Here is a 27,308-nt window from a genome sequence, read left to right as displayed (position 1 = left end):
GTCATCTATATCAGGGTTTACTGGAGCAGGGAAACATCTAAGATATGCAGGACAGCGGCTCTCGAGGACCAGGAGTGAGGACCACTGGTTTAATGAGTCCAGCTGAGTCTGCAATTAAATCATTTGTAATTATGTCTGTTAGGTGAGTTCCAGTTCTGAGTTTTGTGGTTTCAGGGTGATGAACATTGTGAAAATGGAGCTCAGCACAGCGCTGCTGCAGATTGCCTTGCACACTTAAATTCACGAGAAAAAAAAAGAAGAAATTGTTATTGTTCAGTGGTGTCCCGGGAAGTCTCTACTGGGACACCTTACGTTCTCATATTCATCTTGCAGTGTTAGTTACTTATTGCAAAAAAACACTCATCTAAACCACAACCAAAAACTGTGATAGCAGCCTTTCCAGCGAGGCAATGTCCCCTGCAACGCTACAATAACCCAAGGTTTTAACCTCCAGGTAGATTTAATGTTTTGGCTTTGAACCAAGGTATGCCACAGAAGTGCCCGAAATGATGCCAACTTATTTAAAAGGGGAGCAAGGGATTTTTTTTTTAAACAAAGACAATTGTCTGAATGTGACCAAATGTGGAAATAAGTTTGTGATGGTTTGCTTCAATAGTGTGCTCCATTTTACAATCTGAACCAACAGACTCAACCATTAACCCCTGGCAAGGAGATGACATCATTGCAGTGCGTGCATCTGCATCTGTGTGTGCATGTGTGTCCTATGTGTCTGTGTGTGTGTGTGTGCATGTTTGTCTGTGTGTGCACCCTCTGACTAATCAGCTGCAAGGCTGCATTGTAAAATACGTGTGACATGTGAACTGTCTTCTTAACTTGATGCTGATAAATCAAGACCATCAGGCTCAGATGATTAATTCCTTCGAGTATGATTCTCCTAAAGGGAAAGAAATTGTCAAAAAAAACTGTAAGGCTTCATGAAAAAGCTGTGTCCATATGCTTAAGAAAAAGTATGTCTAAAGCTAGACTGGCGACCTGTCCAGGGTTTCATTGGTCGAGGTGGAGTGGCTGCCTAGTGGTTACAGGGCGGTGGTCAGATGAGCTTGGGTTTGGAGGACCCAGGTTCAAAGTGGTAGCCCACTGATCCTAGTGTGTATGGGTTAAAAGCTGAGGACTAATTTTAGTGTTTCTTGAGATATACACTGACAAATAAAGATTATTATTGAAAAGAGGAAGGTAGGAGAGTGTCTGACTCTACCCCATAAAATCAGCTGCACAAGTCAGTGACCCAATTCTAGTCATGTATTATTCTACCTTGGTTTAAGGCCAGGGGATCTTCGATCAATGGAAATGTCTAACTGTTTTTATTCAGCACTTATGGCATATTAAAAATTATGGCAAAAATAAAATTTTCTTCCTCTGTCATTTTCAAACGGAAATATCATAATGTTGTTTGAAGTATTTGCTCTTCAGCATCACCATGTATGAGCTACATGAAGGAAGTAAACATAGCACGTTTTTTACACGTTTTCACACAAAAGCATAATTCATGGTTTAAGTGAAGGATTGGTGGTTTCATGGCCAGAAGATCAGAAGGAAAGCTTTTTAGATTTTAAATCTGCCTAGTTTTTTTTTGTGATCAACTTCTTATTTATTTTTCATTTTATATATATATATATATATATATATATATATATATATATATATATATAGTCCAAGAAAAGTCCAAGAGAAAAACACAACAAAACACCACCTGCTCAGATGCTGCTCCCCCTTTCCTCCCCACATCCTCCCGCTCCCACCAACCTGCTCCACCCCCACCCCATACCCCCCCAAATAATGGATCCAATGCAGAGAGCCATGAAAAAAATAAATAAGTACATATACATATCTTACAAAAAACAGAACAAAACAACACAAAAAACAAAAACAACAACAGCAACAAAACACAAAGCACGTACACCACTCCCAACCCTCTCCCCTTGCCATCCAGGAATCCCATGACATTCCCATTCACTAAATAAACCATTGAGTTGACGAGTTGGACCACAAAAATTCACAACCAATCAACTATTTTCTTTAATAGATTTGACCAGCAATTAATATTTGATGATTTGGCATAATGAAGGCGAGCTGTAGAAAGCTCAAGCTGCGCAATATCCTGGTAAGCAAAAAAGCCATTCCATCACCGATAGTGCATGTGTGGTTTCCAGCAACAGGCTATCATTCTTTTAGCGGCTGTAAATCCAGCCAACAATAGACGCTTGTTGTTTATAGTTAGTTTTAAAGATGAAGTGTCATTAAGTAAAAGCAAGCACTGTGAGTGAGGAATGGCCTTTCCAGTTATATTAGACATGATACACGAGACATTATTCCAAAAACGATTTACCTCCGGACACTGCTAAACTATATGATGGAAAGTAGCAATGGTATTGTCTGGACCAAAATCACAATATGGATTATCTCTGAGTTTCATTTGTTGTAATCTTCGAGGAGTTAAGTAAAACCTATGAATGCATTTATAGTGTATCATTTGATGATCGGGATTTCTGGAAGACAAGGATACATTTGACCATATAGTTTGCCAATCTAGATCTGAGGAGATATTAATATCCGTCTTCCAGAATCTATTAAGAAATAGAGGTTTGTATGACGCTTTGGTTATGAATTTATATATTCAGAGATAATAACATTGTTTTTGCCTTTAGTGTCAAAAATAGCATGAAGAGGATTGTTTTCCAACTCAGTGCCCCACGGAACACCTTGAGCACGCATTGCTGCACGTAACTGTAGATAAAAGTAAAAAGTACCTGGTAGGTTGAAAGACCTATCTAAGTCATGGAATTCACAAAGCCCACATCTCTCTATGATGTCTTTAAAAACCCAGACTCCTTTAGATTTTAAATCTGGCTAATTAAGGGCGGATATACTTGCTGTTTGAGCCTATGTTCGCATCCGTTCGCGTCTTAACCAACTGCAACATCGCTCACGTAGTACGCGAGGAGAGCGTGTCGTACCGGCGGTAACCGATTGGGGGCAGTATGCAGAGCCAGAGTTGGAAAAGTAATAAAATATTTGGTAGTAGTATAATTAACCAGCTGGTGGTATAAAGATAAATAAACAAGACAGCAACACAGGATGAAGAGGAGATCACTGCATTGCTTTTCTTGTGACCCGGTAAAGAAATCTCAGGCCGTTCAACCAGAGCCGTTGTGAGACTGGAGAGCTTGTTCGTCCTGCCGATGCAGCAACTGATGATGAGAAACAGCTGCAATGTTTCTGCATTTCCGCCGTTTCGTCGACGACTTGCTACATGGGATTGTCCCGCTGATTCAGCTCAAAACCAGACACGGCGAGTTGGAGACCGCAGCAGAGAGCTGGCTGTCATCCTGTGCTACCTGACGAGCTGTCAAGCTGCAGCAGCCAGTTACAAGCTTGGAGCGTGCACGCGCATGTCAGGAGATTAATTTACTGAAATATCTGGAGCAAAGTCGGTGTCCGTCGAGCGATGACTGAAGTACCTCTGTATCCAGCTCACACGTTTGATCGGTGGGCAAAACAGCCCACCAGCATCATCACCGCTGCATCTTCCGACGAGCACGGACATAACGAGCACGACTCTATCTGCGCCTCAAACTAACGCAGGATACGCGTGGCGGCAATGATGCGTACGCGTACGCTTTCTGAACAGCAAGTATATTCGTCCCCTTAGGATAGCACTCAACAGTTATGGTTGGTATTTCAATCATAACAACTGTTATTTTTCAGATTTGGATAAACATGAACCATCAGCTCACTGTTGCCTTTCAACAATCTGTCATTAGCACTTTTTTAGGCTTTCTTACAGGAAGAAAAAGAAAAAGTATCTGTGACATGGTGCTCTATTGTAAGCTGGTGTTCTTTCTTTTTTTACTCACTCTTGTGCATATGTGAGAGCGAAGATGAAAATGCCCCACACCAGCCCTCTTGACAGTTTAATGTAGCAAACCTTATTAGGACCTGAGACAGACTTTCTTAAAGCGGACTAAAATCAAAGACGGTAAAGTACAGAAAGACAGACAAAAATAGAAGATTGTGATGGGTGTTGTGCGTGTTATTGAAAATGCATTGATGTTTTTTGTAGTGTGGTGTGATGTGTGTAAATGAGTGTATGATGTTTTGTAATTCAGTAAAAACTCATAATTGTTACCAAAACTTTGGGCTGAATTACAGTTGGTACTTGTGTGTTGGGTCAGCGTCATGCAGGAGCCCTCCCCAGGTGCACTAGATTCACTCCCCAGCTCTCGCGAATGTTGGGGGTTTTTCGGGTCGGATCGGGTGTCAATATGCGCAATTTTAACTCTCCAATTAGCAAAATATTGGATACAAACATACACACGTTTCATTATGAAGCATTGCATACCTTCCCCTGCCTCATCATCATTTCGGCTTGCCTCGACGTGGGGCCCCACGGCTGCTTGAGACCCGGTCCGATCGCTGATTTTTGTAAAAAATTTATCAAACAAGCCTTTCAGAGAGGCATTAAACTCTTCCATTTTCTTTAGTTTTTTTCTTTTTTCATTCCCTGATGTAAATTTCCTGAATCTGTCTCTTCTCTCGACATTGTTGTGATAGTTTGTTACACACTCCACCCGTCTCGTTCAGAGCACCTTGTGTCTGCGCTTGGTCTGACGCAGTTGTATTGAACAACAGACACGCGCATCATTGCACATATATTTATTGATATGCACAGACTAGTACACATTTAGGTCTGTAATGGAACGTGACTGTTGATATTTATAAGGGAAAGAAGGAAAAAAAACGAAAAAAAAACAACCTTGGGGCGCGAGGCCCCGTGCGGTCGCACGGTTCGCACACCCCTTGCGGCGGCCCTGCCGTCACCGCCCAGACCCCAACCGTACCAGGTGAGGGAGGGGATAATGGGGAGAAAGGAGGAAGGACATAATTAAGGAGACTTGGGGCCACCACCCACTCCCACCTCCAGGCTGGTCTGCGCCAAGTGGTTTCGTAACCCTAATCGTGTCTGGTGGTGTTCAGGAATCAGGAAGTTAAGCTGCTTTCTAATATCCTGATTAAAAAACAGGATGTGTAAAAGTAAATCAAAACTAAGTTATTAGCAAATATGATGGATTGAAAGGAGCACCAGAGTGGGAATGGTAGTGATGGAAGGAGAGCAACACATTCATGTGCCACAACCTACTCAAAACTTGTTCCCCTCCACCAACTCTGCACCTCCGATCTTATCAAATAATCTATTGTGTAACAGTGTAGCCCTGTGTAAAAGTACTCTCAGGTAGTGGTGTGCATTAAAAGAGGCATGGCAAGAGCTCAATCCAGGGCCCAATGACAGGGTGGATGCCTGGTCTCCCAACCCCACATCCCCCGCCCCACCTTCCTCGATAGGTGCACAGCCCCAAGCAGCCAAAGAGAGAGGGCTGACCCATGAAAGCTCAGCTGGGGCAACCTGAGGGATATCAGGCAGCAGCAGGGGAACAACACAGGCATGAAAGGATGCAGCCACCCTCCCAGCATCCTGGAATCCCTACCCCCACCTTCAGAAATGTGCAAGGATCCGGGCTCAGTTGTTTATTTTATTTTGAGGTCGGCAATGAAAGGATTCCAGATATTGACGAAAAACACCTAATTTATTCCTACAGTTAAATGTTACTTTTTCTAAGGTTAAATATTCAATAAGTAGGTTGGTCCAATGATTGATTTGCGAACATGCTTTGAATTTCTAATTAAGAACATGGTGTTGGTGTTAACCATGGTGCATTGTGAACACATTTCTGTGTCAGCTAAGTTGTGTGAGACCTGTGAATGATTTTATACTAAATAAGCTGTAAATTTGTTTTTTTTTTGTCATAGGCAAGGCAAGGCAAGTTTATTTGTATAGCACAATTCAACACAAGGTAATTCAAAGTGCTTTACATCAACATTAAAAGCAGCAAGACACAATTGAACAGTAACAAGTCAATTAAAAAGGGAACAATACAATTAAATAAAATTGAATAAATAACAAATAAAATGATAAGAAAAGAGGTAAAATAATAAAAAGCACAAGTTGTTAAAAAGTAAGGGCAGTAGAGTAGAGTACAGCAGGTAAGTATGTAATTTAAGAGTACGCTTCAGTAAACAGCGTACAGACAGTTGGGGCAGACCTCAGGTCTACAGGAAGTTTGGTCCACAGGTGAGGAGCAGAATAACTGAACGCTGCCTCACCTTGCTTGGTTCTGGTTCACAACAAACCAGATCCAGATGAACCTAAGGGGTCTGGGTTAATTTTATGAGTACAAATCAAACTGTTTGCTATATGATCGTACAGGCTTTGCTGCAGGAGCAGCTGGTGCACTTTTAGAAAATAGACTGCACTTTATGGAAGAGGACCATGCAGAAATACTATAGAAATAGAAAACATTTCAAGACACCATCCAAATAGTTATAGCTTGTGCATAGGGTCTTATAAATGGGTTCCAAGCATACCTTCAAATTAATAGCACAGTGGATTGAGGAGGAAAGAAAAGAGATGTTACATTGTTTAAAGACATGTCTACATCTAAGAAAATACTTTCTCATTATCTGTATCACATTATAGTTAATTTTTACATAGAAAAAAGGGAAATCCCAACAGACCAAAAACCTCAACTTCATCCTCAGGCGTGGACAGGAGCAAGTTTCTTTTTTTTAACTGTATAAGAGGTTCTGGTTGTAATTGAGTGAGTGTAGAGTGTAGATTAATTCGATAAAGATTCAATGCCGCAGTCAGAGAACTTTGCACCTTAACAGAGAACCAAAGTTACTGGACTCACTTTGGTGAGTGGAAACTTCAGGAACTTCAGCTTCGTTTTTTTGTTGCAGAGGAAATACAACAGAAAATTGAGAATCACCACAAACACCCTGTCCACTGTTCTCCTGGCTGTTCTACAGGTTTCACTGAGACTGTGATTAAGAAACAGTGCAACGACTGATAATCATAGCAGCCTACGTTGTCCCAGCATCTCGGCTGTATTTTCCCATCATGAGTCACTGTGTTTAACAAGGTGTCACGGTCTCACAGTTTAACAAAGACGGTAATTTCATCCACATCTGAAAGGTGAACCATATTATTTTAAATCTGCAGTGTTTGTGATGTGACTGAGCGTTTAATAACATGTTTTTCTGTGATGTTACAAACGTGGTACACATTAATTTTATCAGAAGAAATATTAATAATAGTTTTGCTTATCTGGCTTTAAGCAGAAGCTACTAGGAGCACTCAGAAACAAGAAAACAAGTTGTTCACACAAAGTAAACATTTCAGAGGCAATCTGCCAGGTAATTGTCTGAATTGAAATGTTGATACCAATTGTTAAGCTTTTATGTTGTCTTTTAGGTAATTACTGAGATGTATAAACATCCGTAGTGAAATATTACACAATACTACATTATATCTGTCTTCATACTTTGTGGTCTGGCCAATACTTATATGGGGCTGCTTTAATCTGAAGCTTTATAGGCAGGCTGACTACTGAGTTTCCAGTAGAAATAATTGGTTTTCCCTGGCTGAATTTCTATGCACCTGACATTAAAAGCTACTGTTCTTGAGCAAGGCAGTAAATCCCTCTCAGCTCCAGGGCTGCCGTTAAGCTGCTGACCTCTGACCTGCTTGCTAAGACGACTGCAGCGATTAAATTAAGTCTGATATTGTACATTTGCCTATTACTTGCAAAGGTTGCCCTCTAACCACACACTCCCAGAGTTAAAGCCTGCATAATGGTCACTTTCTGTGGAGCAAAGCAGCAGCCAATGTTGACATTAAAACTTCCATACATTCACTCTCCCTTATATTTTTCTGCTCGAGCTGCCATTTTAGAAATGTGACTGGTGTAATGGAACGTAATGGGACAACACTAAATGTTGACTTAGGGTGATCAGAGCGCTGGAGTGTTAAAACTGATTAAGCTGATAGTGCCATTTTGTGTCGAGGGCTCAGTGCGGCGCGGCGCTCGTTTGGGGTTATTGTCTTCATCCATGCATGAAAGCACAAGCGGGCAGCCCCAAGTAGAGCAGGCTCTTTCTTCCGTTTGCCAAATAGATTTAGGTTTTCATCTTCAGGCATTTAATGGAGATAACAGCTTGTTATTCAGAGGGCTGCTCTTGCAAAGCCACAGCCACTGTTACATCGCTGCTGATCAGAGCTCATTAAAACCTTCCACTGCGCTCTGTCTGCTCACTAATGTCAACTAGTGGTTTCAGCACTGTTCAGGCTGTAGTCTGCATGTATTTTTAGCAATGCTGCAAAAATAACACACTTTATAGCAGTTTGCAGCTCCCCTATATTATATTTCAGAAATGTATATGTAGCATTGAGAACTTGAAAATTCTCATCTGTTATTTGTGTTTGCAAAGACCATATGGAAAAAAAATTAGCACTCTCACCTTTTTACTTTTAACACGTACATTTTCGCTTTTAATAATATTACTTGTTATTTTGTATTGCACCAATCACCAAAACAAATTCCTTGCGTGAGTTAAACGACTTGGCACTAAACTTATTTCTGATTTCTGATTCTGATGGAAACTCATACGGATGATTTTTTTTTTACAATTTTGTTGATGCTATGATCCATACTTCTGCATTTATTATCATTGTATTATCTATTAATTGTCTATTACTGCTTTAATGTTTTTCTATAAAGTGTCTGTAGTCTACTGTTTTTATTGTGGGTTGTATTTTTATCTGTATGCTGACCTTATACTAGGGCTGTGCGATACGGACCAAAAGTCATATCTCAATATTTTGTAGCTGAATGGTGATACTCGATATATATCGATATTTTTTCTGTGCCATAATTGGGGTTTCCCCCAAAGCATTATGGCATAGCATCTCTGTTAGCTTAATTTTTTTCTGAGGCAAACCCTTAAAAAAACAGTCAGTTATAATACAATACCTCGTGCCAAATGTCACACAGGTTCATTTATTAACGGAGGTCTGCACAATATCAAAATGTATAAAACAAATGAAATAAAAATAAACTGCCTGCATATAGAATAAAAATGCTTCTTGAATAAAATAAAACAAATATCCCTTTCCTGCATAACATTTAAAGGAGCTTGAGGCCGGATTGTGGCAAGATTAATGAAAAAAATCTGTATACGTTTTAAGTTTTCTAGTAATAATGTCAGATGAAGCGTTCCAAACCCAAAAGAATGAGTCCTCTAGTGTATCTCTCCGTTGCCTTGAACAGGCTGTGTACTGCAAAATGTGCTGCAATTCGGTCCCGAATTTCCCGCGCTGGGCTGTGGATGTGACGTCACATGACGCTGCATGTGCGTTCTCCCCGTTCTCCCGTGCCGGCTTCACTGTTGGCTGCAGTACCCCCAACGGCCGTCGTGGTGAAGGGTGGCGCTAGAGAGTCTCATTTCTTAAAAGGAGCCTCAAGCTCCTTTAAATTAAAATACACTGTGCAATTAATACAATGTAGACAGTAACAGGCAGACTTTTCCACTGAGGTTGACAGTTGTGCAAATAATTTGTGCAAATCTCAAATGAAACATTCAAGTCAATTTGTCACAAAATAAGCTATATCAAAATCATAAAAAAAAAACGTTTTTTTTTTTTTTAAATCGATATAAACGATATTGTCTCGTACCATATCGGGTTTGAAAATATATCGATATATATTAAAATCTGTGTGGAGTTTGCATGTTCTCCCCGTGCTTGCGTGGGTTTCCTCCGGGTACTCTGGTTTCCTCCCACAGTCCAAAAACATGCATATTAGGTTAATTGGTGATTCTAAATTGCCCGTAGGTGTGAGTGTGAGTGTGCATGGTTTGTGTGTGTATATGTGGCCCTGCGATGGACTTGTGACCTGTCCAGAGTGTAACCCCTGCCTCTCACCTGAAAATAGCTGGGATAGGCTCCAGCCGACCCCCGTGACCCTGCAAAGGATAAAGCGGGTATAGATAATGGATGGATGGATAGATGGATATTAAAATCTCTATATATCGCCCAGCCCTACCTTATACATCATGAAAGGTGCCTATAGAGAAAATTTATTATTGTTATTTATCATTATTGCAAAAAACCTAAAAGGTGAAAGAGTGCAGTGGAAGCCACGTGTCCGCATTAATTTGCCTTAAAATGTATGTTGTTTTCCATCAGAGGCATCTCCCAATCCTATGAAGAGCTCCCCTGAAACGTCTCCCATGACCTCCCCACGACAGCGCCGCGACTCGGATCGCTACTGTCAGCTATGCAACGCTTGGTTCAACAACCCTGGCATGGCTCAGCAACATTACGATGGCAAGAAGCACAAGAAGAACGCTGCCAGAGCAGATCTGCTGGAACAGCTGGGCAAAACCCTGGACATGGGAGAGATGAAAGGTACGGAGAACCAGCTCATTCATTTTAATCACCTCATGAGTACATTTTCATCACTATTATGCCATTTTTCATGGTTTTTCATTATGTAATTTATAGAGTTTAAGTTTATATTTTATTCTTTACTGACTGTTTTGATGACTGTGTCCACGACAGCTGTCTCCTTTGTATTTCTGGTTGGATGGTGCTATGTCTCACACACGCAAACTTACTTAAGCTGCATGCACGTGTGGCCCTTTTTTTAATCTTTCTCGTTGATAATGTTTATTCTGAGCATTCATAGTTGCTTGCCTGTATGCTGCATTTCAGTTTTCAGATATATCTGAAATATATATCTGAAACATCATTTCTAATTGTTCCATAATTACAGTAAATGCACCACATAGTAGGGTGATGATGCTGAAGACATTACAGTCTATGTGGCTACAGTGTTTTCCATAGAAGAAATGAACAGCCTGTGTAAAAAAAAAGAAATTTGAAGGCTGTCATTAAAACAATTCACAATGTTAATGCCTCATATGGGCTGGTATTTACACAATATCCATATAGAATAGAATAGAATAAAACTTTATTGATCCCCCAGAGGAGAAATGTACTTGTGCAGCAGCAAACATGCACACTCTCAACAATTTTACAAAATACACACGAAGTATGAAAAGGTATAAAAAAAAGTATATCCTAAAAAAAATAAATAGCTAAATAATTTTAAAAAAAGGGCAATATAAAAAATGAGCAACGTACAAAAGAAATACTAAACCCAAAAAACGAGTATTTAGAGGGAGAAGGTTATTGCACTTTCAGAAAAACAGGTTATTGCACTCGAGTGACTAGAGTTGGTTGTTGTAGAGTCTTATGGCTGTCGGGATGAAGGACCTGCGGTGGCGTTCCTTCTTGCAGCTCAGGTGGAGCAGTCTTTGGCTGAAGGAGCTGCTGATGCTCCCACTGTGTCATGTAGGGGGTGAGAGGGGTTGTCCATGATGGAGTTCAGTTTGACCAGCATCCTCCTCTCACCTCCTCGGCAGAGTCCAGAGCACAACTAAGAACCGAGCCAGCCCTCCTGACCAGTCGGTTCAGTCTCTTCCTCTCTCTCTCCGAGCTCCCGCTGCTCCAGCAGACCACTGCATAGAAGATAGCACAGAGTCATAAAAAGTCCTTAAGAGCTCCCTGCACACGCCGAAGGACCTCAGTCTCCTCAGCAGGTGGAGTCGACTCTGGCCCTTCTTGTACAGGGTATCATGAGACCAGTCCAGTTTATTATTGAGGTGAACACCCAGGTACTTGTACTCAAAGTTTATTTAGATGGGACAATGCATATTCATGAACACTACATTAAGCAGTGTAAATACGCCGGGTTTAGCAGAAATGCTAGTTTCCGCCCACAAACAACCAGACACACTCACACCTACGGGCAATTTAGAATGATCAATTAACCTAGCATGCATGTTTTTGGACTGTGGGAGGAAACCGGAGTACCCGGAGGAAACCCACGCAAGCACGGGGAGAACATGCAAACTCCACACAGAAAGACCCTGCTGGGCCTGGGAGTCGAACCGGGAACCTTCTTGCTGTGAGGCAACAGTGCTAACCACTAAGCCACCGTGCTGCCTCCTCCACCGTCTCAATGTCCAGCCCCTGGATGTTCACCGGCGCAAGAGGCAGAGGGTTCCTGCCGAAGTAGATCACCACCTCCTTCGTCTTGCTGGTGTTGATGCCCAGATGGTTCAGTTCGCACCATGTGATGAAGTCCAAATCGTCCCCCGTGGACACACGTCCCACGATGGCGGAGTCATCGGAGAACTTCTGGAGATGGCAGGAGTCCGTGTTGTGGTGGAAATCTGAGGTGTAGAGTATGAAGAGGAACGGAGCAAGCACTGTACCCTGCGGGGCCCCCGTGCTGCAGACCACCACATCAGACACACAGTTGCGGAACCTCACGTACTGCGGCCTGTTGGTGAGGTAGTCGATGCTCCATGCAGCCCGGTGACAGTCGACTCCTGCTTCCTCCAGCTTCCCCCTGAGCAGCGTTGGCTGGATGGTGTTAAAAGCACTGGAGAAGTCGAAGAACATGACTCTCACAGTGCTGCCGGCGCTCTCCAGATGCGCGAGTGACCTGTGCATCAGGTAGATGCCAGCATCGCTCCAGACCGAGGCTCAGGTTGACCAGGGGAGGGGGGTGTAGGTTGCTCAGGAGGTGAGAGGGGGGTGAGGGAGAGGTGTGACGATGACGAGGTCGTACTGCAGGGAGAGGCAGGGGGGTGGGGAAGCCGTCCCGGATGAGCGCTGGTGTGAAGGAGAGGAGGAGGGGGGGAGGGGACATGTCGTTGTCAAATCTGTTGAAGAACAGATTCAGCTTGTTTGCCCAGACTTGGTCCCCAGACGCAGCCCCCTCCCCACTGCCCCCGGAGCGGCCCAAGATGGTTTTTAGGCCTCTCCAGACCTCCCTGGCGTTGCTCCCACTGAGGCGCTCCTCCAGCTTCTTCCTGTAGCTGTCCTTGCCTCTCCTGATTCCTCTCCTCAACTCCTTCTGAACCATCCTCAGTTCATCCTTGTCCCCGGACTTGAAGATCCTCTTCTTCTCGTTAAGCATGGTCTTCAGCTCTGGGGTCACCCAGGGTTTTTTGTTGGAGAAACACCATCCCTTCTTGGTTGGAACAGTGTTCTCCACACAGAAGTTAATATAGTCCGTGATGCAGGTTGTTAGGCTGTCAATGTCCTCCCTGTGGGGCTCACACAAATTATCCCAGTCTGTGGTGTCGAAGCAGTCTCTCAGTGCCATACTGGTCTCCTCAGACCAGCTCTTCACAGCTTTACAGTGGGAGGTTATTTATTCACCATAGGTATGTATGCAGGGGACAGATAAACCAGGTTGTGATCTGAGCGCCCCAACGGGGGGAGGGGTGAAGAGGTGTATGCGTCCTTGGTATTCACATACATTAAGTCCAGTGTTTTATTGTCTCTGGTGTGGCAATTTACATACCGGGTGAAGGTGGGAAGAGTGGAGGACAGCGAGGCGTGGTTGAAGTCGCCCAAGATGAGGAGGAGGGACTGGGGGTGCACTGTTTGAAGTTTAGATACTACAGAGTGGAGGGATTCACAGGCTGCAGCAGCGTCGGCCGACGGGGGGATGTACACCATTATCACGATGACGTGCAAGAACTCAGTTGGGAGGCAGTACGGCCGAATGCTAACAGCTCCATGTCCTTACTTCAGTACCGTTCCTTCACCCTGATGTGTCCCAGGTTGCACCATATATTTTTAGCACGTCATGTAAATTTAAGATATAAACATTTTTATCTTAATCAATGGGTATTTTGCATATTTATGCTGCCGATTGTGGTTTGTAGAATCTGAATGACTAAATCGACATTATATGCTGTAAGACACGACTTGAGCCATTATTGAGCTCACCAGTGGTGTCATGAAGGCACGTGGTTGGGCTTGGACTCAAGTGGCAGCAACCCGCTGACCCTAACCCAAGAAGGTGGGTTAAAATAACTAATATTGGTTTGCTCTCAGCAGCACAGTGGTTTACTGGTTAGCACTGTTGCCTCACAGCCAGAAGGTTCCTGGTTCGACTCCAAAATGGGCATAGAAAATGGATGGATGGAGGGATGCTTTGCTCTATCCAGCACAGCCTGGCAATGGAACAAGGCCTCCTGGTGCCAGAGTACAGGAGTACAAAACCAGTTCACAAAGCCTCCGGTGAACCTACTTGTACACGCTAGCAACTTGTTCTACAGCAGGTGGTTGATTTGACCAGCACTGGTAGGCCACTTAAGCATTGGAAGTAATTTAAAAAAGGTGGAAAATGTTTCCTTTAACAAGATGAAAGAAAATAGCTTTGAGTATACATTTGTATTGAAAGTTACCTTTGGTTGCAGATTGATTTATTGCCACTACAAAAAAGTACAAAATTGGTGGCCCAACAAACATCCAATTTTTAAAATTAATATAATCCAACCCTTTGTTACAAGTAGTACACTTTCATCCGCGACTTACATTGAAAATGCATGCTTTTGCATGGTCTCCCCAAGCATAGAGAGAACAGCCAAATGCTTCACGGAGGCTCCTGCCAGAAAGACTCATGGCCAAAAATATTTGAAAATTATTAAACATACAAAACATCTGGTTGTTAACCAGTCATTGACAGATTATACAAACAACATGCCTCGGGGGACATTAAACATTTATGCATAGATGTTTTCATGTAGATGGGTCATAGATTTTGAAATTCTTGTAAATAGCTTTCTTGCTTGATAACATTTTGAAGGGAATCTCCTTTACCTTGTAATTCATCAATAATATTTCTCCAATCACCCAGGCTAGGTTACGATCAATTTCATCATATATTGAAGACCAATATGACCTCCCAGAGGGAACAGCTACCTTTTGTAATATAGATGTCATAATTTTATTGGAGCATTTCTTTTTGGTGTTATCAACATTTCCAATCAATAACCCATTTTTGGGTAGGTCATCAGTGTTTGTAGTTGCACCTCAGAAGAGTTGCAGCATTCCATTAAGAAGAGCTGAAAAAACAAGCGTAATCTCCTGGTGGGAAGTAGTATTTAACTGCAACAATAACAAAAAAAGTTCCCATCCATGTAACTATTACAGAAGTATTAAGTATTACCATAAGTGTGCTATAAAAGGTCAAACCAGTAGCTTTGATAGTGCATTATCCATACGTTCTCACTTGACGAACAGAAGTTAAGAGTAAAAACAGTGTGTATTGTTTTTTTGTTGTTTTTTATTTCAACAATGTAATATGATGTAATTAGGTACAATAATGGTATAAAGCATGGTCAATTATAATATTTTTATTCATACAAAGATAATATGTGATTGCTGTATATTCAAAGAGTGTAAAAAGTCATTATGAAAAAAATAAAGCAGTAGCTGTGAGTGTGTCTATATCAATATGCTAATTAGCCATGCAGTTATGACAACACTCTATGGAGTGGTTGGAAATGCCATATCTGAGCACTTCTTGGAGCAAAAAACCCCTTTAACATTTAAAGGGAAGACATGATGAAGTAAATTACTTGTTTGGGAGTATTTGCTGGTATCTGAACTAACTGGATGCTGAATAACTTTGATATAAGACAGCCAATTTTGTTTAGGTCCACTAAAGATTAGAAATATCAAGATTCTTCAAGATCTTAATCTCCACCCAGTTTCACATCTCCTATCTGAATTACTTCAAGATGAGCATGTTAGTCATTTAATTGTGACCTAAAAAAAAAAAACATCATGATATGGCTCTTTTTTGTTTATTTGCTCATTTGCTATTCAGAAAGGAAACCCTCTTGATTGCAGCTGTCAATGTGAGTTTCATCGTAAATTCCATCAAAAGGTTTTTTATTTTATATAAGCCCGCAAGAGAGCGTTCTGGGACCGCTGTCACTCAGTCAACAATATGTCAATGACAATGAACTTTATTTCAAACATTATTTCTAGCTGGTAAAGAACAAGCTGCTAAAGTATTAAAGACGCTCTGAGGTGCTGAAAAAAATAGTGCTTCCTGTCAGCGCAGGGAGGGAAACAAAGTCTCACAGCTGGCTGCTTGCATCCATGAAGAAGACAGTGGTTGGGTTGCTGTCTGAAAGCCTGATTAATTATTTGTATTTTACACATATGTTGTAGCTGATTCATGTTCTGCGGATTAGAGGCCACCACTCAATTCCAAATACTTACATTTTTCTTGCAAATTGTTCGGAGGAAACGTGTAACCTGACAATCGTAATATTTTCCTAAACCTAACTTAGCAGTTTAAGATAAAAAATATAAAACACTGGGTCTATTCAGTTTCGATGCTAGTTGACAGTTAGAGTATTTCTGTTCAGTGGTGGGAGCATGTTTGTTGCCTTAGAAACTTGCCACTTTGTTTGTTTAAGTGAAAGTCTTTTTCGAGACCTAAAGTAAAACATTTCTACTGTCAAGCTGAAGTGCTGGGACTATTTTCTGTACACCAAAAGTTCTTTATGAATCATATCTTAGTCAGTGTTTAGTCTTTTTAGATCAGAGATCAAATATAGCTAAAAAAAAGTTTTTTTTTTAATTTATCTTAAAGGAGAAATAGGTCAGTGACATGCTTAACTCAAAATAGCAAAATTACAGGAGAGTAGCTTTCTTTTCATCTATTTAGAGAGCTGTTCATGAGGCGGATTTCCACTACACTTACGCAAAACAAAAGCAAAACTGACTTTGTGACAAAGGTATTGCTGTGGGGCCGGTATTTCCAGTGAATGGAGTTTTTCCTTTTATTAGTGTAGCTGTCCTAGTTCTCAATCCATGTCTCCAAAAGTCTCTGTATCTCATCCTCCAAGACTTCTCTTAAAATAAAGAAAAAGCAACTCTCGTCTTCGAAGAAGATGGGCAAAAAAGTGTTTTTAGTTCCAGACAAATTATAGCAACTGCAACTAATAGTGAACAGAAGAAGAAGGGAGTGGATGATCATTCAAGTGATTACCGAAAGGCAAAGCCTTTCTGTAAAGTAGAAATGCATAATGATTGTGAGGTTTTATAGAGCAACCATGTCATATTAATGAGGTCAAAAACAGTTACACTTGTGCAATGAATCGGATTATTGACATTGACAGATTATCTGCAAAAATCATCTCATGAAAGTTTTTAAGTGATATATGGCAGTTTTTTTTATTATTGGTGCTTTTAATACAGCTTTTTCTTTGAAATATTTGGGGGAATCCAGGGGAAAATCAAGAGGAAATGAAAACTTGAGTATGGTAGCTTTCTTTAGGAGGTAGAGCCAGCCATTTAACTCCACCCCTTTTCCCATGGTGTGTGTCTCTTTATACATCGAATTAGTCCCAAAAAAGTTAAAGGGTACTGTTATGTTGAACTTTTGATTTAGTTGTTCAGGTTCAGATTCAGATTCCAGATTCAGACGACTTTATTAATTATTCACTTGGGGAGGAGCAGCCTCTCACTGGACCGGCTTCTCCCGCAGCTGATGACAGTGTGCAGAAGGTGGCTGGCATTGTCCAAAATAGCCAGGAGTTTGTGCATTGTTCTCCTCTCCACCACTGTCTCCAGAGGGTCCAGCTTCATTCAACCACGGAGCCAGGGCGCCTGGTCAGCTTCTCCAACCTGGAGAGGTTTGCCTTTGAAGTGCTCTCCCCCCCAGCACACCACAGCCTAGGACAGGACACTCGCGACCACAGAGTGATAAAACATCCCCAGGAGCTTATTGCAGATGTTGAAAGATCTTAGCCTCCTCAGGAAGTACATCCTGCTCTGGGCCTACAGCTGCCTCATGTTACTTGTCCAGTCCAGCTTGTTGTCCATCCACAGCCCAAGATATTTATAGGTCTGCACGACCTACACATCCTCCGCCCCAAACAGAACTGGTCTAGGACTGGGTCCCAAAGTCAATGACCAGTTCCTTAGTCTTTGAGGTGTTGAGCGGCAGGTTGTTTGTGTGGCACCAGACAACAAAATTCCTCACCAGGCTACTGTACTCCTCATCTTTGCCGTCTCTGATACACCCCATGATGGCCTTGTCATCTGTGAACTTCTGGTTGTGACACTTACCAGAATTGTAGAAGAAGTCTGCGGTGTACAGAGTGAAGAGGATGGGGGACAGCATGGCCCCCTGTGGAGATCCAGTGCTGCTGACCACAGTGTCAAACTGTAGCAAGCTTGTGCTACCCAGGGTCGGCCGACAGGAAACGAGGATACGGGATTTAGTGGAGAAATTCTCAATATTTATTTTATTTTATTTTCACCCAGATACAGACGTGTAACAGCCCACTTGGCAGCTCCGTGTCATCCCTCTGAGCCCCTTTGCCAGTGTGCAGCCGGTCTTCAAATAACCAGGTAGGGTGGAGAGATTGATCAGCTCCAATCAGGTGGACCAGGCCTGCGCCACCTGTGTGCTGCTCCCCGCAGACCACGCCCAATCCTCCACCCTGCCACACACCCCCATCCGTGGCAGAGGGGCAGACGGAATCTGCGGCGCTGGCCGAGGTGGGCCCAGGACCACCCCAGGAACCGAAACAGGCACAGGCTGATTGGGCACAGGTGTGCCCAATCAGCTGGACCAGGCCCGCGCCACCTGTGTGCTGCTCCCCGCAGACCACGCCCCAATCCTCCACCCTGCTACACAGACATGATGTCCTTCAGCCTGACATACTGTGGTCTGTCAGTGAGGTAGCTGGATATCCAAGCAACCAGGCAGGGGTCCACTCTCATCCTGGTGAGCTTTTCCTGCAGTGCAAGGCGTTGGATTGTGTTAATGGCACTCGAAAAGTCCAGGAACAGAATCCTGACGGTGCTGCATCCCTTGTCCAGTTGAGAATGGGCTCGGTGTGGGAGGTAAAGGATGGCATGCTCCACCCCTACCTCTGCCCGGTAGGCAAACTGTAGTGGGTCCTCAGCATGTTGTACCTGAGACCTGAGGAGGCTGAGGAAGAGCTGCTTGTGTTGTCTGGCTCACAATTCTCTTGAGCTGAATATTTTTTTTTCTGTATATGTCCCCTTTAAAGTAACTTTGTCTAATAAAGAAAGCATGAAAAAGCAAGCTGTTATAGCAGAAATGTGTGTCCAAAAGATGCCTTCAGTGTGTGGGGAGTGCACAAACTGCACAGATACAGTAACTTAAGGCCTTTTCACACTTTGACAGTTTAGCCAGCTCATGCCGTTGTATTAAATAAGTTATGGCTAGGTTTTGCACAAGTTAAGAGCACAATCTAGCACGCTGGCATAGGTTGTAGTTTGGGGAGGTCTTCGAAAACTGTTATGCATGCAAAACATTATGGCTCAGAGATCCAGCGCATATGCGCGGGCCATAAGTTATGCGATCGTACGCTGACACACATTACTTGTAAGTTAGTCATAGCTCCAAACACATTGAGATAATATCCAGTCATGGGTGCAACTTTGGTTTTAGTGTGTGTGTGTGTGTGTGTGTGTGTGGGGGGGGGGGGGGGGAGGGGGGGGGTGGGAGGACCTGATTGAATGCATTTCTACATACATTGGGACTATAGTGACACAAAGTTAATTAATACTTAAGCTGGACATATTCATATAGCTGGCTGAAATTATAGTTCTAAAATATTCATGAGATAGTTCTAAAATATTCATGAGAAAAAGCTATCATATTTTTGGTATTATTAAATGAAAGAATGACGTCCATTCAAGATATGGAAGATCTGGCAAAGGTGAGACAAGAGTACATACAAGCAGCTGTCCACCAACATCAGCATGACTTAATCAATTTGACTCAGTGACAAAGGGTGAACAAGAGAGACGGAGACTGGACGACACAATGTGTTGGGAGGCAATGATAGTTTGGATTGTATGACCAGCTTATGGTGGAACTCTGTTGGCTGAGAGGAGGTGGAGGTCATGGACGCAGCTGCTGAGGCCACTGATGATGCCCGAGAGGTTACCTGCATCATCTCCAGAGGGTGTGGGTGAGGATGGATACTTCTTGGGTCCAATTCCATGTATACGCCTGCTGCTAGGAGATGTTTTGCAACAAAGGGTGTGTTGTTTCAGGTATTAGAGAGTTATTAAAACGGGGCACCACCTGACCTATCAGGAAATAATGACAAAACAGCACAAACACTCTAAAAGTATCTGTCATTCTAGGCCTGCCAGCCTGTTGCCAGGGCTGGGGCTATATAGTAACAGTGAAGGAACGAGTCCGAGCACAGGCCTTTGCAACCAGCAAATGTAACAAATATGTGTAAAATAAACACAACTACTCTCATTCAAATGAATCAGAATTGATTTACACAAGTGTTAAAAGATAATGAAACAACACTTGGGATGCATTACAATACCTAAACTACACATGAACAACAACTAACTAAACATTAAATACAAACAGATTATCTACGTGTGTGTGTGTGTGTGTCAGTGCGTATATGTGTGTCAGTGTGTATGTGTGTGTGTGCGTCCGTGTGTGTGTGTGTCAGGACAATGTCAAGCCACCTGAGCCACGAAGAAAGATGGTAGCCGAAATCATGTGGTGTAAACAACAAATGGCTGACAAAGTCACGTAACATGGACCAAAAGGAAAATGGCGGACAACGTCTCGTGGTGACTTTTCAAAACTGCGGGGGGGGGTTCATCCGCACCAGTGGTATCTGGAAGTATTGGAGGCCTGATGGTCGGGATACTAATTTGTCTGTGTGGGTTAGTAAGGAGGGAAGGAAAACTGGCAATATCTCTCACCTCCGGTACCTTTATTGTTCTGCTATTTCCCACTCAGGAGCCTGTGTGTGGAGCAAAATCCATCACACTCGCTCTAAGCTTTTAATGGGGAAACAGCAGCATGAACCGCTTTGATAGTGAAGGAACACGTTATATGGGTCCACTTACATGGGCCCGTAACAATATAACAATACAAATGTAATGACCTTCGGTCCACTTGAGAGACCGTCCACGCCTTACACAGTAATAAACAAAACAAAACAACAGCAAACACACTCAACTTATCGTTTTAAACTATTTCTGCCCAGACACAAGCCTCTTACTTTGAGCTGTTTTGGAGGTAACCGGCGGCGTCCTGGTGGTTGTGGAACTTGTGGTTCTGGTCGCGGTCCACAAGTTGCGGATTTTACGCTCCGCTGGTGCTTCAGCTGTGCTCTCTCTCCCTGTGTCTCTCGGAGACAGAGAATGCTGGCAAATGGGTTGCCCCCCTTGTCCCGGTCGTCATAGCCTGATCTCGTTGCAGCCGGGTCCCCGTTCACCTTGTGGAAGCGTCGGAACGTTTGCAGGTCACTCTGTTGTAACGCTGGTGGAGTAAGGATGCCTTCACTGGTCCTTAGTAACCAGTGAGGTTTCACAAGCGCATCTGGCGGGATGGCTCCTCGGCCGATGCTAGTCAGGACAGTAGACGTTTCCTTGCAGTGAAAAAGGTCGAAGAGTGATTCTCTTCGTGACAGACCAGGGTTCCTTGTTGTCCTTCTGCCGAGGTCACTGAGGTAGTTCGTAAGCTCCTCGGTGGCAGGGCAACAGGGGTGGATGACATCCATGCCTCTGCGGCATTGAATGGAGGAAGGGGACAGTGGAGTGGCAGACAGGGGTGGTGGTCCCTCTTTTTAAAAAGGGAGGCCGGAGATTGTGTTCCAACTACAGGGGGATCACACTTCTCAGCCTCCGTGGGAAAGTCTACGCCAGGGTACTGGAGAGGAGAATACAGCCAATAGTCGAACCTCAGATTCAAGGTCTATTAAGGGCTGTCCGGTCTCTATATGACCGGAGCAGGAGTTTGGTTTGCATTGCCAACAGTAAGTCAGACTTGTTCCCAGTGCATGTTGGACCTCGGCAGGGCTGCCCTTTGTCATCGGTTCTGTTCATAATTTTTATGGACAGGATTTCCAGGCGTAACCAGGGACTGGAGGGGATCCGGTTTCGGAACCACAGGATTTCATCTCTGCTTTTTACAGATGATGGTGTCCTGTTGGCTTCATCAGGCCGGGACCTTCAGCATGTGCTGGGGCGGTTTGAAGCCGGGTGCCATGCGGTGGGGATGAGAATCAGCACATCCAAAACTGGGGCCATGGTTCTCCACTGGGGAAAGTGTGACGTGCCTTCTCCCGGTGGGTGAAGAACTCCTACCTCAATTGGAGGACCTCAAGTATCTCTGGGTCTTGTTCCAGGTGAGGGAAAGATGGAGCATGCGAATGACAGACGGATTGGTGCAGCATCCACAGTTATGTGTTCGATGTACCGGACCGTCGTGGTGAAGAAAGAGCTGAGTCGAAAGGCGAAGCTCGCGATTTACCGGTCAATCTACGCTCCCACCTTCACCTATGGTCATGAAATTTGGGTAATGATGGAAAGGATAAGATCGAGGATACAAGCGCCCGAGATGAGTTTCGTCCGCAGGGTGGCTGGACACTCCCTTAGAGATTGGGTAAGTAGCTCAGTCTGGAGGAGCTCAGAGTCGAGCTGCTGCTCCTTCACATTGAGAGGAGTCAACTGAGGTGGCTTGGCCATCTGTATCGGATGGACGCCTCCCTAGAGAGGTGTTCCAGGCATGTCCCACCGGGAGGAGACCCCGGGGAAGACCCAGGACACGCTGGAGAGACTATGTCTCTCAGCTGGCCTGGGACCGTCTCGGACTCCCCTCGGAAGAGCTAGAGGAAGTCTGGGGTGAGAGAAGTCTGGGCATCTCTGCTAAGACTGCTTACCCGCGACCCGGTAACAGAGAAGCGGTAGAAAATTGATGGATGGAGTTCCTTCTTTCGTGTTTCTCTGAGTTTGTCTTGGGGTTGATGCATATGAATTATAAAACGCTGCTACTCTGGTCCATCTCTCACAAGTATTGGTCTCAATACCAGAATCATTAGTTATTTGATTGCCAGTTGGAGAAAGTTTGTTGTGAAGTTGGAAGCTCATTCCTCCATCTGTTTTCCACAATGTCAGTTTCCTCATATTGTTTGGAGGAGAACAAATTCAGAGGATGAAAATGTCAGCATGATAGCTGGAGTGTTCAGCACTTGGAATAATGAGCATTTCTGGCTGGTGATTATTCGTTAGTAATGAAGTGGCAAATCATCATATCAGGCAAAAACAGCAGTGTGATCCTGTGGAGGGAAACATGGGAGCACAGCAGGGCAGAGAGGGGAGGCAGGAGATGCTGCTGCTGCTGAAGGAAAACCTTTCTCAGCCTTTACTTTCTCTTCCCATCTCACCTCTGTTTTCACCCATCAGCTGCATGTCGTCCCCCCTCCTTCACCCTCAACATTGTCCTCATGTTTCTCAACTTGCTGAGAAAATGTGCAATCTGACTCCAGTTGTGAAATATTCAACAGCTTCCATAGAAAAGCAGCTCTGCATGTGTGTATAGAGATATGCAGCTATTGAAAGTTGATGGCAATGAAATGAGAGAAGGGGAAGTAGGACAAAGAGAGCCAAGGCAAAGACCAGCTATCAACACTTTCAGATGAAATGTGCTGCGAGGGGCAAAATGTCCCTGCTGCCCATACAGCTCCAGGCTCAGGTACACGCAGGAAAAAAATGTCTTTGTTCTTTACAAAGGAGTTCTTCACATGTAAAAGCTTTACTTTAGATTTACTGTAGATGTTTTCTGTAAAGCTGGTTTACAACCGCTCACATTTGCTCTTGGAATGTAAGTTGTGTAAGTGTCTCTTGTATCCAATGCTACTTCTGTTTAAAGTTAATTGTAGGTAGATTTAAAGTGAGTGAGTAAAGTTAAAAATTGCATTATCTTTAACTGTGTAGACTCCATGTGGTGTTTGGAAAAATGTAAATGGTATGGAAAATTAATTTGTGATAGATTAAAACCCCTTCACCCTGACGGACTCGGTACCGGGTCCAGCAGTTGTATACACCAGTTCATGTGTGGAAAAAGTTATTCAAGTGCTGTCAGGGTATTTTCTTTCAACTGTTTCTCAAACAAGAAGCCCTAAATCCAATATGTCAAAACTCAAAAGTATGTTTTGTCAACAAAATATTAGATTTATAACCACTTCAAAATACATACAGTATGCAACAAAGATGGCGCCCCCAACGCGAGCACCACCCGTAACAATCGTGAAAAACACATTTGGCACATTTTGGCACAGTATAGGTACCCAAGCGCCCAAATAGAGAGTCCACCTAGTATTATCCACACTAAAACCTTTATAAAATCTATGTGCTTTAAGCTATTCTCATGTAACTTGGTACGGATGTAGTCAAGGAGTTGCTGAATCCAGGCAGTGGTGTCTTTATAATTATATGCATTGCTATCGTGGTGTTTTCCACTGTGCAAACTAAAAAAAATTAGACGAGAATAAAAATGTATTTTTTTTTCTTTGGTTTATCACAATTTGCTCAGGCATGTGAACATTCACAATTTTTCTGACACTGGAAATGCATGCTGGGAGGTCTTAGCTAGCCATTGAGACCAAGATTGTACATATTGTCCTTATAATTGTGGATATATTGTTGATTTAATTTGGATAGACCTGTTCAGTAGAAATTCACCTCCAAAATCCCTAGGGGTGAACAGGTTAAGACACTAATGGAGAAAGATTCTGTGAGCGCTTTCCTATTTAATCATTGCAAATTTGACCATTCTCTATTTTTGTCAAAGGTCATCTTCCTACAGTCACAAGAAAAAAACAGCTTGATGAATCTATCTGCAAAATTGTTGTGGTCAGTTTCATAACTATCATGTGAAGAAGCTGTTTATTTTAAACAAAACAAAAGAAGAGAGAGCTGTGGGCCTCCCCATGATATCTGTGTTTTTGTTTTTTTTGTTTGAGACTCTAATGTCCTTTATCAATAGTGAGTGGATGGTAAATGGGATCAGCTATGCAAAGAGTAAGAGTCTGGGACAGGAACCTGGGCTGGCTCAAGTCTTTGTATCTGGAGTGTCAGCTTATACCACTGAGCTAAACAGCAACACAGTAGTTCAGTAGCTTTTATTATGCAGTGCCATGTCGTCATAATAATCTCAGAGGATAATTAAAAGATAAAAGACAGAAACATGCTACATCAACATACTGTGGATGCAATATCCACATCTCCTCCCAATTTCTGTGCATCACCATTTCCCTTTCATATACAGACAATAGCACACCCGGATGAAGAACAGCTTCATGGTATAGCGCCAAGCTACTAGGATTAACACTCTGAGCACATAATAAACTACGACCATTCATGTTTGTGTATAATTATATATATATATTTATGATTTATTTTTTTATTTATTTTTTTGATGCCTCTTTTTGATACAGGTTGATTCTGCAATGGTATGGTTATTATTATGGTATTCATAACCATAAAACAGCCCTCCAACAACAGGCAAATGCTATGGATATACTTTGTGGTGCATTGAACATCCACATAGCAGTTATTTTATTTGCTCAGGAACTGCTAGTTTATTCTTCAATAAACAGGTTCAAAATACAGCCGATAATTGGAACAACTTAAAATGCAAACCACTGAAATATCCAATAAAGCCATTCAAGAATGTATTGCTGCAGAAGTATCTATCCTGCAGTCTTAAAGCTTCAGGACCAGTAACTTATCACCAGAACAAGTGGCAGCATAGTATAATGATGACAAAGAACAACAAATTAAGTTTTAATGTCCCTGGTGATTTTCAGGGCCTTCTCAAACCTACCATATTTTTAGAAGGAGCTGTGAAACTACTGCATCTGGGACCACATCTATCCATGAGTTAAAATTCCTCTTCCAGTGGACTGACATGCTTTCTGCGGTAAAAGGCTATGGTACAAGAATACAAAGAGCTGGCTCTGTGCCTATAGTCTCCAACAATATCTTCTGGACCGCCTGTAAGAATCTGAATCTGATCTATCAGACCTACTGTTATTCGGTAAACATGAAACATGAATTGTAGCCTTTTCATCTGTCTAAGAGCGTCTCACTGATAAAGCATTGCAGTGTTAGTGACTAATGGTCTGCAAATGTGAAGATAAACTGCTCTGCTCAGTTGATCATCAGCCCACAGTTCACTGAAAGTCGTTTCCAAAACATCATCATCATCATCACAAATTATCTTATCTAGTCATTTTACTGAGGCGTACACCGAGTAGTAAGATATTCCACATTATTCTTACTTTGATTTTTTTTCTTTCCACAAGATATAGCCAGTATTAATCATAATTGTTCTTGTTTTTTTTTTGTTTTTTTTAAATCCCATGACAAAATACTGTAAAATCAATTAAACACTGTTTGAGTCTCTAATAAATAGATCAAATTAGCTACAGTATGCTCCTTCTGGTATCAGACTGTGCTATTGCATATGTTGTCTGCAGGTAGACAGAAAGTCTTCAGTGTCTGTTTTAGACAAGGAACACTAACAGATGCTACTTGTTGGCTGCTTTGAGGGGAATGGTCAGCTTTGTGTTCCCTGCTTCATGATATAACCTCTTCGGTTTCTCTGAATGTTTCTGGTTTTCAGTTGAGACGGATGCTGTCTGTTCTCCTCATCTTACCTGCCACACCTTTTTTTATCTGTCTGTGTAAAATGTATCATTATATCTGTAGACTAAAGAATTGCAATTACAGCCGAATGTAGTATTAGTAGTTATATTTGGACATTGGCAACAATTTTTATGTTGACTGCTTATTGAAGTTATAGTTGTATAATAAGTATCTCAAGGAAACATATTGGACCTTTTTTCACAAGTCACATATGTATATTATATATTTCAAATGTTTATTTTATTCATTTGTGGTTTTTTGTCATCAAATTTAGTTTTTGAATATGCATTTAGCATCCCTTTTTTAATCCCCTTCGCACCCATTTTTTATACTTCTTCTTAGAATTAAAAGTACTTTATTGATCAGTGATAAGTCACATTGGGGCCTCTTGAAGGAATGTAGTTTCTTTTGTTTATTGGGTTATTTCTTTTTTTTAACCTACATTTTCATCATCTTACATTGCTTATTTCTGCAGTGTCTCCACCATTTGTTGTCAAAAATACACTTTAAGTTGTTGCTAAATAAAGCTCTGCATGGAGACCCAGACCTCCTGCATCCATGTCTAATTGAAAGTGCCACCCAGTTTTCCAGACATCTCCTCTGCTTTTTGTGAATTAAGTGGGCATTGCTCTCCCTCTGCCAACCCCAGGAGGGCCCTGCACTGAGCTCAAAAAAGAAGGCAGCCAGCCGAAGTCACCTTGACGCTGTTCCTGAACCCAATGTGATTATCCTAAAAAAAACAATGGAGGAAAGTTGAGAAACTACATTTTGGCCTGAAAAAAAACCAGGCTGTTCATCCTTTTAATGTCAGAAGCGTTATGCAGCACTAATAATGTCACGGTTTGTTACTTCATGTTTTATTTTGAAGCCCATGTCTTTGTGTTTGAGTTGTTTCACCTTCCTGTTTCCCATCGGCCCTGATCGTCTGCACCAGCCCCCGGGTCTGGCACTCAGAAGGCGCGCCGATTTTTCCCAGTGGCCAGTACTGCAACAAAAAATCCCATGGGGCCCAGAAAGCTTTTTTCCCATAGACCGCAATAGTAAAAGAGGA

General features: G+C 42.6%; 1 protein-coding gene across 1 annotated transcript in view; it reads left to right on the top strand.

Annotated features, from left to right (window-relative positions):
- The window catches only part of zmat4a (zinc finger, matrin-type 4a), a 205,545-nt gene that overhangs the window by 132,123 nt on the left and 46,114 nt on the right, over positions 1–27,308 (top strand). Inside the window, exon 5 of the mRNA XM_061730506.1 lies at positions 10,103–10,324. Coding sequence (XP_061586490.1) covers positions 10,103–10,324 — 222 coding nt within the window. The remainder of the gene's footprint in view (positions 1–10,102; positions 10,325–27,308) is intronic.

Source organism: Cololabis saira, chromosome 9 (genome assembly GCF_033807715.1).
Source record: "Cololabis saira isolate AMF1-May2022 chromosome 9, fColSai1.1, whole genome shotgun sequence".
Taxonomy (NCBI): domain Eukaryota; kingdom Metazoa; phylum Chordata; class Actinopteri; order Beloniformes; family Belonidae; genus Cololabis; species Cololabis saira.
Note: the sequence above shows the minus strand (reverse complement) of the source record. Positions and strands in the feature narration are given on the sequence as shown.